This window comes from Primulina tabacum, chromosome 6 (genome assembly GCF_025594145.1).
Source record: "Primulina tabacum isolate GXHZ01 chromosome 6, ASM2559414v2, whole genome shotgun sequence".
NCBI classification, from domain to species: domain Eukaryota; kingdom Viridiplantae; phylum Streptophyta; class Magnoliopsida; order Lamiales; family Gesneriaceae; genus Primulina; species Primulina tabacum.
The window spans coordinates 44,579,570-44,592,920 of NC_134555.1; the positions used below are offsets into that span (position 1 = coordinate 44,579,570).

The 13,351-nt window shown below is 38.2% G+C and overlaps 1 protein-coding gene across 1 annotated transcript; it reads left to right on the top strand.

Annotated features, from left to right (window-relative positions):
- The first annotated feature begins 8,076 nt into the window (after positions 1-8,076).
- On the top strand, positions 8,077-11,935 carry LOC142548307 (AUGMIN subunit 3-like). Its single transcript, XM_075656617.1, has 4 exons — positions 8,077-8,210; positions 8,724-8,827; positions 10,660-10,855; positions 11,782-11,935. The coding sequence occupies exons 1-4, from the start codon at positions 8,094-8,096 to the stop codon at positions 11,881-11,883; spliced, it is 519 nt and encodes a 172-aa protein (XP_075512732.1). The 5' UTR covers positions 8,077-8,093; the 3' UTR covers positions 11,884-11,935.
- Positions 11,936-13,351: the final 1,416 nt, after the last annotated feature.

Below are 13,351 nucleotides of genomic sequence, written 5' to 3' on the forward strand. Positions count from 1 at the left end.
TAGGTTATTGTGGGTCGTGTCTGGCTCCTCCTCAGCTTCTTCGCATGCATAACAAACTCTCCCCCAGTTGGTGCTTTCTTCTTCGAGCAATCAGCGGCTTTATGCCCTTCTTCCTGCATATGAAGCACCTATATGTCGTCCACATGCACTGTCAAAATGTGAGCGACTGCACTCTTTGCACAATGGCCTCTCTACAGGTTTTGGGTGCTCCAGGTTGTGGTGACTTTGGTGGTACTAGCTTCTTCACTTGCCCTTGGGGCTTCTGCTGCCCTTGAGCTCTAGGAGGTCCCATAAATGACTTCTTATTTGGCTGAGAGCTCTACTGGTGTTGCTGCCTCTTGCGCTGCATCTCATAATCGATATCTTTTAGGGCTTGCTCAGCTTGGAATGCAAAGGTAGTGGCGGCTGCATAGTCCGCCGGTCGTACATCATCATCATCACGGCGTACCGGTAGGTCGAAGGCCATCCATGAAGTGCCTTAATTTCTCCGTAGCATCTCTAGCAATGAGGGGCACAAAGTGACATACCTATCGAACTTCTTCACAAATTCCCACAGTCGTGTCCCCTAGCGGAGACTCATGAACTCCTCCTCTTCACAAATTCAGCCAAAGTACTTCTCATAGAATATTTCATTGAATCGTGCCCAGGTAAGTATAGCCAAATCAATCCCATGCTCCACCCATTCCCACCAAAGGGAAGCATCATCCCTAGCATATAAGTAGCACACCTGACACGGTCACGCGTCTCCCATATTCAAGTAACGAAAGTGCACCGCAAGTGATCGAATCAAACCCTCAACAGCAAATGGGTTGGTGGTGCCAGAAAATTCCTTCGAACCTAGCCTCTGGAACTGTTCATAAACGTCGTGTTGTGGCCTCAGAGTCTACTGAAACTGCTGCTCAAAGAAGCGAGCCATGCCTTCAAGTGCACGAATAGTAGTATCCCCATTAGGAGGTGGGGGTGCATTCCCTTGACGATCCTCGGTATTCTCAGCTTGTCTATCAGTACTAGGTGCACGTCTAGGAGAAATTATTTGAACATTTCCAAATTCTAACATAACCAACATACATTTAATATAAGGTTCTAATCGTACAACATATAAATTTCCATTTATCGTTAAGCTTAAACTTGAATATCATTAAATTGTAATAAGCATGCATCTTAAACATCTAAATCATGCGATCATGCAGGTGCTATCAAATAAATTATATAAAACATTTAAACTTAAAATTTGAGACTTGACGACTGAGCTTTCCGAAACTGCGGTGGAATAATCCTTTGTAGTAACGTTGCTGATACCAACTGAAATGTCTACTACTTGTTTTTCTTTAAAATATACTAGAAAATTTTTTTCCTACACTATTCGGTCGACTTCCATGCACATACATATAAATTTTAAAAATACATTTGCACCATTTAAAATGAATTCACCAACTATTATTTGAAAATCCAAAAGAAAGAATTCAAACGTAAAATCGTAAAACGTCGACCAATCTAACCTAACATTGTTTCAAAAATAAACTTAACTCTAACATCCTCTCAAAAGCCTCATAGGAAATAAAATTTTAAAAATAACTCAAATCATTAGCATAAGTCATAAACATAACCATAAACATAAATCATAATCGTAAGTTAATTTGCGGAAAACTAGCGTTGTTCCTCGGGTTGTGTTCACCTTCAGTCCATCAAGATCAATCCTCAAGTCCCTCATTAACATCAACATCATGCTCATTTGCATCTATCACACCAAGTGAATCTATTGACTCGACAAACCTTAACCAGGATAAAAATACGTATACAATCACATGCAACATGAAAAACTTTTACTTAAAATGCTTTCCATGAACATGCATAGCTTAAACATTTTTCCTTTTCATCATATATATTTCCCTTTTATATCCACAGTACTGGGCGGATGGGACAACAGAGACACTCTCACCCTTCAATTGAGCCTTGGCCTATCATATCATCATATCATGTCGATGAAAATACGATCGTCAAGCTCCCTTTGGGGCCTTCTCCCATAAACGAACTCCATCTGGGGACTTTTCACTCATGATCTCCAATCATATCATTGTATCATCGTATTAGTCATAATCACTTCACCTCCTTTAAATTTTCACATTTTCATCTTGTAAAATTTATGAATATATATAAATCATTTTTCTTTTAAACCAAGCATGCAACACGTCTTTTAGCATTAACATTTCATCATAAAATTTCTTAAACATTCAAAATAAACTTTTTAGCATATAATACAGCATTCGGGGCACTGCCAGAAAGTCTATCATTTTCAGGTGTAAAATGACTATTTTACTCCTAGACTTAGAATTTCTGGATTTTGAATTTTTCTTTCTTTCATTGACTCTAGATCATCTCAAATAATTATTTAGGCTTAAATTAAATTTCTAACATTTTTATTTAGCTTAAGTTCAAGGCTTTCGATTTAATTTCCTATTTATTAGTTCGTAAAGCATTTAATTCTCAAATTAATTCAAACTTTAATATTTTAATCCCAAACTTTTATTGTAGAACCCGTAAATCAGTCTACATATAAGCCATGCATAATTCTAGTATTTTAAATTTAATTGACATTGCATGATTATTTTAATGTTTTTCTTTGAAGTTAATTATTTTAGCCAGCAGTTTAATTTTATTCTTTCAGTTATTTCAGTGAGGCCGGACTGGAGTTGGAGTTTAGAGATAAATTTAAGATTTAGGAAATATTCCAGGATTTATTTTAGCTAGCAAATAAGTTAATTTAAGTTAATAAAGATGTTTAAGGAATTATTTAAGCTACTTGAGGTGAGTAAAAAATAAATTCATTTAAGTTCCATAATTAAGGGATTAATTCACTAAATTAATTTAAGGATTAGTGAGGCTTTTAAGGGTTATAAATTTACTAGCTAGAAAACATTTTTTCTTCCATTTATTAGATGAATTTTCGGCCCCTTAGATGATTAAGCATTGATATGCCAACTCAACACCTTTGACCCTTTCTTTGTATTTAATTAGTAGGATAATTCTTTTATTTTTGGGAGCACCATTTAATTAATGATCAACCTTATCCTCACCTAGTCTAGATGGTAATTGATCGGTCACCTCACCCCAACATGCACCAACAAATCATTTGATATCCAACTAGAATTCAAAATTCAAAAGGTGAAGAATTGGTCTTGAGTTATCCCCTATATCTTGCACCCACTTCCCTCATTCTCCCTCCCCCCATGACCGAAATTCAGAGCTTATAGAGTAGAAAAATCGTGACCCTCATAGCCTAGAACAAGAGTGAAAGTCGAGAGCAAGAAAAGAAAGGAAAGAACGCTCCACCTCCTCCGCGCCGAGTCGTCGTATTCTTTCGTTTTTCATTCAAACGAAAACCAATGTCTAGATTCTTTCAAACCTCAATCAAGTCCTATTATCAATTATTTTCATTACATGATCATGATTTCTTTGGCCATAAACCGAAACACACCAAGAAATTTCAGAAAAATATAACATGCAGATTTTCCGGTTTCCATGACAAGCTTCACGGGTTCTCTTGTTTGTGACGTTTCAGGTGGATGGCTCGACTCCAGGCTCCCAAGACGGCTCCTAGACATGTAATAGGATGCATTAGGACCATGTTGTTCCATTCATTCATCCTCATGCTTGCTGGAAAACCGAAATCACAGCAAGCTCCCCATAGGTGCAGGGTTGTGTTCGAAAATTCAATTTTGTTGTCCAAGGGTAAGGATCTGATCATGGCTGCCCTAGGGGCCTATATCCATGGTTGGATCACTCCCCTAGCAGGTCTAAGACGTGACTAAGTCGCCCTTTTGGTGGCTTGGTCCATGGTGTATCGGTTTTTAATAAAACCAAGAACAGCCCTTCCCCCTTTTGGCTTTCTCTTGGTACAGCATGTGCATTTCGAAAATGGTGGAATGTGTGGATCTTGATTGGCCTATGGCCCTTAGCCATGGTTCATACCATGCCCCTAGATGTCTAGATCGTGTCATGGTCAATCAATGCCACTGGAACGAGTCGTGACAGCAAGCAAACACAAACACTACACATGCACGCATGAGGGCCCTCGTGAGAACTTTTGGGTGGTTGCTGGAATGAGGCGAATTGTGGCTGGCCTAGGGCCCTTAGCCATGGTTCAAATCATTCCTTGGGATGTTGTTGAGAGGCTATGGTCGGTGGTTCAAGCCCCAATGGCCAAAAGTCTCGCAACAACGACGACGATGAAAGCGAAGTTGCTGCTGCTGGAGTTTGACAGCAACTTGCTGTGTCGGTTCGGAGGCTCGTTTGAGTTCTTGTTGGCTTTTAGCATGTGGCCTTGGACTGGACATGCCTCATCGAGTTAGGAAGTCATGTTTTTGACCGTTTGTGATTCGATCATTTTTGAGGTCACACGAGAATTTACGGTGCAATGTGCCAAATGACTCTCGAAAGAGCGTTTCTTGTTTTGGCCTTCATTTCACCTAGATTTCGACCCTCATCATTTTAGGAGTATTAGTTCATAATTTTAAGCGTATTTTAATCATGACTATACGTCGGTTCAGTGTTGGTTCGGGTTGGTTCGGAGTCATGATTAAATACGAAGTCGTTGACGTAATTGTCGCATTTTCAAACTTAATTGCATAGTTTGGTCAAGTATAAGCTATTGCATATTTTTCATGGCATATTTAGGTTGCAGCGAGCCTGGGAACGATCCAATCCAGTTGGTAAAATATACAGGATATTTTCATTATGCCATTTAATTCTATTACGTGCATGAAAATAAAAATACTTATTTTTGAGATTTATGCGATATTTGCTTGTGGTCAATTCACTATTATGGAGCATTATTTATACGGTCGCCAGTGACCGATTAGTTCAGTTTGGTACCACCCGGTCGCCAGTGACCGGTCAGCTCAGTTCAGTTTGATACTCCCCGGTAGCCAGTTACCGATCAGTTCAGTTCAGTTCAGTGCAGGGGCCACAGGCGTAGACCATAATCTCAACAGAAAATTTTTATCAGTTATTTCAGTACAGGGCTCCAAGGCAAACATTTTCACTATGATTTTCAGTTCAGTTATGCACGTATTATAATTGCTCAGTACAAGTTATTTTAAGTATGCCTCATGACATGATATTTTATCCATCCATGCAAATTACATTTTCTCGTTACCTACGATATTTGCATGCTGAGTCTTTAGGCTCACTAGACTTGATTGTTGTAGGTACTGATGAGGCCAAGGCCGAGGGCGGGGACCAGTGAGCCAGCTTGGGTCGGCAGTAGTGGCACCCGAGGACCTCAGTTTCAGCACATGTCATTTTATGCTCAAACATTTTTTACCAGTTGTCGGACATTCTTTGAATTGTTATTTTTGGCAAACTTTATTTTCTTCCGCTGCTAATATATTTTTTAAACATTGAACTTGATTCATCAGTTGATTTTATGGATGAGGCACTCCATTTATTTTAAAAGAAAAATTTTTAATTTTCGCAAATTTTCAAAGCAAGGATTTTCGGGCCTCGACATTTATTATGAACTTTCATACCTAAATTACTCTCGCGAACCATGAATCAACCCCCCGTGGACCATGGTTCGACCCCTTAACCATTTAACTCAAAAATCGAACCCTAATTTATTTCCCCTCGAGCTATCTCGCGATTTCTTCGAGCCACACCTGAGCCACCTCGAGCCAACCCCTGACCAGACCACCTAGGGACCCTACTGACCAGCCCTGACCCCTTGAACCAGCCCTAGCCCACGCCACAGATCTGCACGTGAGCCACGGCCGAGATATGCAATATAAACTCCAACTCGACGAGGACTCCTAACCCGAGCCACCACCCGAGTCCGGACCCTCATGACCCTCACTGGACCACCCTCAGACCTAGCCTGGACCCTCTGACCAAGCTGTGTCCCCCTCGCACAGCTACTGTTCTCGTCTTGCATGGGAAGAGTCCCATCGTGCATGGGCTCTTCCCTAGCCGTCGTACATGAGTCCTGGCGTGGCTAGGACTCTTACTCACACCTAACCACGTCCAGCCCGATCCCTGGTCGAGCCGCAGGCTTTGCTTCTTCCTAGCCGAACCCCAGTGCATCAACATGGAATTTTTCGTTCAAACCTTGGCTCACCTACGGTCCAGCCTTTATGTGTCCTTGCCTAGGCTCCTAACCCTCTTAAATTCGTCACTTTTTATTGACCTAGGATGGCAGCCCCTTTATGCATCATATACATGAGTTTTAAATCACATAAACATAGGTTTTTGATCATGGCATGTCAAAAAACAAAATAAAATATGTGCATCATGTTCTTCATGCAAGAATGGTTAAATACATATAATATGGTGTGAAAGATATTTGAAAAAAAGTTAAGGCGTGTCTTTGCGTTTATTACGCACGAAAACGAGTTGGCGATGCTAAGAACAGCGACGTAGAAACCCTAGGCTGAATTTCTTCAAAATCCGTGGCTTTTTCTTCTTCCAAATCTCGTGTGTGCATGTAGTTAGGGGGAGGGAGAATCTTTGTATGATTATGAGGGGTGGGGCGTGGGTTTGAAGGGTTATGGTTAGGGTTTTTAGGCTTTTATTTTGATATAAAACAAGTAGTGTAAGTTTAGACCCATTAACACATGGGATAATAAGGCCTATTAAGCTCATGAAGTAATTTTTAAATATTTGTTTAGGGAAGTTCGTGATAAATATTAGCCAAGTTATCAAAAAGTTCATATTTTCGTCGAAAATCGAATATGTTTAAAAAATACGAACTAGACGTATAAAAACAGCCCCATTTGCAAAAAACACCATATAACATATATCATATTTTATAAAATTAAAATAATTATTAATAAAATATTTTACTCTTTTTCAGCCATCGGTTTCGTTCCTCGAATCGGCAGTCTCGAATAGCTTTTAAAGTACAGTTTTATGCATTCATGTAGAAAAGTGCATTTAAACATTTAACATGTATCCTATATTTAATTTATTCAATTAAAACCCTTTAATTTAGTCATGTTCATTTTTCCCGATATTCATATGTAGTTAGGTATTACCTCATGGTATTTTGGATTTTACAATCCGAAACCCATATAAGTACTTGTATGTCAAAATAAGTATTTAATCTTATTCCATTGATAATTGAGAAATGAATTTTTTTAAAAGTTATAGTTTATATGAAGAAGACATGTGTAATTTTTGTGAATAAAATTATATTTTTTTAAATAATAAAAAGGACAAAAATTGTAACTTTGAGTTTAGAGGGAGTTAAAAGTAAAATTATATCGTTGTCAAGTATTATATCATTAAAAAATTGTGTTGAGGTATTGAATTTTAATTCAACAAAATGTGTTTAAAAGATTTTCACAAATTTAGCTTGAATTGTTTGTAATTGTCTTATTTTTTTTTTTTTTGAAGGTTGATCTATTGAACCCGCAGTTCTGAACGGAACCAACACAACCTTGTATTGTCCCTCTCTGACAAATTGGGGAGATTAGGTTTTGAAATCTACGATGCCTGACCGGCTTGCAAAAGGTTCCATTCACCATCTCGGATGTCAGGACGGAACGGAGTTAATAAATTCGCGAAGAACAGCACAATTTGTTCTGAACCGCTCCGATCACGTTCGGATCTGCTCAAGCAACCGGTAATTACACGCCCAAAGATGGGCGGCGCGCGGCTGTGCGAGTTGTTTTGGAGAGTGGGATACGAAGACACCATTTATTGGACTCCGATAGCTTTGAATGGCCTTTCCAATAACGACGACGTTCGACCCGTACTCGAGTGGCTGTGCTCTAGCCTTCGCCCATCCAACGTCCTCTCCCTTCCGAGCTTTCTCGTAACTCTCCCGCCCCTTTCTAATCCTAGATCTGTTCCTTCGTTCATTATACTGCTCTTGAAGTGATGCTTTCACTTATTTCGTTGAAGTAAAGGCGGCACTTTATTGCTGGGTTCCTAAGTTTGTGTCTAAACTAAGATGTGTTCTCCGGTTAGGAATTTTTGGGTGGCTTGTGTGACCTTTGATCGTTTTGTGTGGGACATCATATTAAAGAGTTGCCAGCCTTTTGAAGTTTGTGGTCTCTTTTTGTTTGGTTACATGTTTCAACCATGCTTTGCTGTTAATGTCAAATTGTTTTGTAAAACTTTTTTCTTGCTGTATTTTTAATTTAGTGGTCAATGATTATCCCACCTTTACGTCCAGGTACGAGCAGTTTCTGCAGGAAGGGAAGCTTTTAGAGGTATTCTCATTAATTTTGCGAATTGGTTGATTCCAAATCTTCTAACTTTGAACCGTTAAGTCAGATTAAAGCATCATACTTTGATGATATAAATTTTGCACTATTTATATGAGCTGTCTAAATGACACCCATTGAAATATTTCACATTTTGCCAAATGTGCTGCTCCATAGTCCATACTTTAGCATTTGTGAGGAGTTAGGAGAATGTAGCTACCAGGATTATTCCATCTGTCTTAAGGACTGATATTTTACAGCTCCTGACTCAGATCAAGTTTTCTGAGTTCACATTTAGCTTAAGTCAGGTGGGATCTGACATTAGGATTAATAATTGACCCTGTTGCTTCTATTTTTTTAGGTTGTTATCTTGGTTGTAGTTGTGCCTTTTTCCCTATACCATCCTTTGCTTCTTTTATTTGTTGATGAATATTAGATTGCCCAAAATGGTCGCATGCTCGTATATATTTGTTATTTTCATGGTCTATTTTCAGCAAATGTACGCTTTTATATCATCAGGGAGAAGATTTAGACTTAGCTTATGACAGCATTTCAGCATTTTCAGCAAGGAGAGACAACCAGGAGGCAGTTTTTGGAACTGAAGAGGGATTGAAAGAAATTCGGTAATTGTTAATTTCACCATTCCTGATTATCTGCAAAATTTAATTTTCCTATACCACAATTTCCATTAATATGTTTAGCTCTGAATCATATTGTGTTTATTTGGTAATTAAATCATCCACTGGAAGTTAGTTCCTCTGTAAGAGTGCCGTGTAATCGCTGTTTTGCATGATCTCTTAGGCTCACTTGTACTGTCTTTGTAGTAGTAGAATCACAACCTTTGCAGTTTTAGGAAGCAATTTTTTTGTTCTTCCTTTTTTGCTTCTTAGACGTTGGTTAACTGTCACTTGATTAAACTCATTTGACTAAATACATTTAGAATCTTGTTCCAGTATACCTAAAAATCCATCAATGTTCCATAAAGATGTAAGATATGTAGTGATAAACCTATTGGCTTGATCTAGCTTGGAGTACACGATCATTTTATGTGCACACCATTAAACATAAAGTATTGTTTTCTTGAAACTCTATATAACCTCAAAAGCTATGCTTCTATTCCCAGTTGGATGAATTGCATATGTATTCCTTAGAAACACACTTTCTAACAATGCATATGATTTTCTAGAGATTTGGTCGAGACATCAATTCTAGGGATATATGACATCCCTTCAAAGTGTGTGAGTCGTAAATCTCTAATTATTAAGCTTATTGTTTCACAAGCATACCATAAAATGTACCATTATGATTGTGGAGTAGTAGGATTTAATTAAATTATGAAGATGAGAATGGGGTTAGAATTAAATTTCATTGGGTGTGATTGATGTGTGCCGATTGGGTTAAGGAACAAAGGATTAAATTGTTTTTTACACTAAATAAGCACTAAAAGAGGAATTTCTGTGCTTGGTTGTTAAACAGAGGAAATTATGGTCCAACTCAATCTTGATTCATATATTTCAAACAAAAGAGTGAAATGGGATCAATCCTGCTTGCATTTTTAACTCTAGCATTTTCAAGGTTTGATGCTAACTTGAACTTATATCTAAGTTAGTGGGTGGTATTCTCGTGTATATTCTTTGCTCGTTACTCATAATAAAGGATGGTTATGTTGTAGGTACTTCTGCAACTTCTGAAACTTATGACTGCATATTCTTATGGAAGTTTACCAAATTGCTCTGTTAATATAATTCTTTTGTTTGAATGGAGGTTGATTTTATTAGTATGGGTCATAGCTTCTATTTCATTCACTTAGGTATTGACTTGTCCTTAATGTCAGTGATTTTCTAGAGGAGTCTTTATAATTTTGTATACCCCTTAATTAAGGTTATACCACTAATCCCTGCTTGAATTTTCAAATTATTGTATTAAAGTTAAGAAACTTAAAACTTACATGTAGTGTGTAAGCAAGTTTCATGATTCTATAGATTGATTCTGAGCAGATCATTCTGAATTATCTCGAACTCTGTCGTGTAATGCATACTTTGACGTCATTGCAACCCTCTAGTAATGTTTACTTTGATGTTATTGCAACCCTCTAGTAATGTTTTTACCGTATTAGATAATGTATACTACTACACTTTGACATCTGAACCAGTTGCTTTCAAAGTTTAAAGATTTTTCAAAATCACCGGGAGAATGATAGCCTGTAGGATGAAGAAAATTGTGAGAGGAAGAGTAAATTGGTACAAGGGAGTGATGGCAAGGCCCTTTACTTTATTTTGTAAATAAATTCTTTCCTTTTCCTTAATTCGGTTTACTTTAGGTTTATCTCACTGTTTAGAAACAGAAATAAAAGGAAGACAATTGGTTGCTATAATTGGATAGAATTTAAGCTTTAAATTGATTATGATGCATTTTGCTACTCTGTGAAGTTAACGGTTGCTGTATTTATGCCCAGTGATGCTACATTAGCAGCAAAATCTGAAGCCTCGGAGTTGCAGAAACAGCTACATCATCTGCAATTTCAAAATAATATGCTCACTGAGCAGGCTTCAGCACTAATTCATGGTCGAAGAGCACGAGTTTCTGCAACCTCCACTGCCAATGGACAACTGACTACCATAGATGATAGCCTTTCAGCAAGGAATTTGGAGGTATGCTAAATGTCCTCTTCAATTCTGTAATTTTAAATGTGAACGATCATTTTTTAATTCTTTACTTTGCCAGAAGTTAAGCAAAAATCGATATTTGTGCATATATGGGGTCTGTGACTTTAATTTTTTAATACCTATTTGTTATCTACATATGATATTCATATATGACATAAATAGAGTTTAATTAAAAAACGTGATCGAGTAGCTTGGTAGGTTGTTCTGTGGTTTATATTTTTTCTTGGTTTAACTCGAGCATATATGAAAATAAGTGTAGTACGATGAGATCTTACTTCTGTGTTGGAATGAAGCAGATAAGAACATAAAATATATAAAATTCTTTCAACAAATCTCCCCGCCAACTTGAAAACAAGTCCTCATGTTTGTTCCTTCTCATGGTTGATCTGTCAAATGTCCTTGGCAGCACTTATAGCTTGACAATTGGGTCCAGAGTCCATTTGTGGAACATTTTATTTGCTAGTTAATATATCAAAACCTCACAGTCCATCCTCCGTCCAAACGTTTGTTCGAGTGTTGGTGGATTTTGAACTTTGACTTGTTAATTTCAGTGAGTATTTGCATATTTGTTGAGAGATGTAAGGGGGGTAGTTTCTTAGTCTCAAACAAGTCAGATCTGGCCTTTTGCAAAAGTATCATGAATTTATTTTACTTTGAATCTAGATGATGTTCACAGAGTTACACCAACTTTTGTAGCTTTGTGTTCGACCAAGTTCATTCCCACAGCACACACCCGGCAATGCATTGGTTTTATTTATTATTTCCAAGCAGGTGCTGACTTAGAAATCAAGAGGGGTTAAGAATTAGTCATTTGCAATACATATTAATGTTTCCAGATAGAAATAATTGTAAAGTTATCTTTTCTTTTTTGTTTACACTTTCAAAACTATCCTGATTATAAATTTGATTAGATGAATGCAGTCTTAGGACGGATGGCTTCTACTGCTCAAGAGTTGGCTCACTATCATTCAGGAGATGGTATTGTGTTTCCTCCTTCACCTAAGATATGCTAATAAAATAATTGCGAGATTAATTTTATAGTCGTATATTTATTAGTGAAGTAAAACAACAAGGACGGTATAAAGCTCATAAAAATTAGGTTTTAATTAAGATAATGAATCAAAACCTATAATGAATCAAAACCTTTCCTGTGCTTTAAAATTTTCTTCTTAAATAGGTGACATGTTTCTTATTAAGAAGTATGAAAACAAACGCGCAGGAAGTGGGATTTTAATTTTGGAGGGTAACATTGGGAAAATAGGAAATGGCTAGCATGGTTTGAATGTAGGTTTATGTGAACCTCAAGTCTAGAGAAATCTTAGGCTAATTGTTAGAGTAATTGCAATATTTTAGGATGTGATGAATTAGTTTTATTCTTTCTTATTTTATCTCTTGTAACCTACAATATAAATAGATAAGTCGTGTATCTTAATATTATTATGAATGAATGCAAAATATTATCTCCTGTTCTAGTGCTTTTATGGTATCAGAGCAATAAAGCCTTTACGTTTGAATTTTTTTTCATCTATGGAAAAATCAGAGATGCAACCTGTTCTCAGTGCCTCTGATAACTCCCTTCCATTCCAAATTACCAGCTTTAAACTCAGTGGCCGGACTACTGCAGTGGTCTCGTTCCGTCCAACTTATTATCCGCGGGAAAGGACGATTTGGATACCTTGATGGTTCCATTTCGACACCAACCAATCTGATCCTTCGTTTGCAGCGTGGGATATTCAGAATTCCATGGTTATGGCCTGGCTTCTTCACTCTATGGACGACTCCATTGCAGAGATCTACCTCCATTACCCAACAGCAAAGGCTATTTGGGACGCTGTTGCCTTAGCCTACTCAGATCTTGAAGACTCGAATCAGATGTTCGACCTCCGGACTCGCTCTCGTAATCTGCGACAAGACGATGGTACTGTAACTCAGTACTTCGTTTCGCTAACAAAACTGTGGCAAGAACTCGATCTCTTCACTCAACCTGAGTGGACCGATGCTGCCAACCGTGAGATCTACCAAAAATTGCTCGCCAAAGAAAGAACCTATGACTTCCTCACCGGCCTACATCCATCCCTGGATGATGCTCGTGGACGGATTCTGAGTATCAAGCCATTACCGAGCCTTGATACCATTTTCTCCGAAGTCCGTCGAGAAGAACAGAGGAAACGAATTATGCTCGGTGAAGCTACCATACCCGTTGCCACCAATCATGATGCCTCTGCCATGGCCGCTCGAGGATCCCGCAAACCGCAGCTGTGGTGTGAACATTGCAACCGACCTCATCATACTAAAGCCACATGTTGGAAGCTCCACGGCAAGCCAGCTGACTGGGTGCCACGCAGCCAGCGTAACGCCGAGTCCACCAAGCCAGCCGTACCGGTGAAAGTCGACAACAACACACCATCATCCGCTGCAACATTCTCTCAAGCACAACTCAATCAACTTGGCCAGTTCCTTTCCACCTCGACTTCACTGATG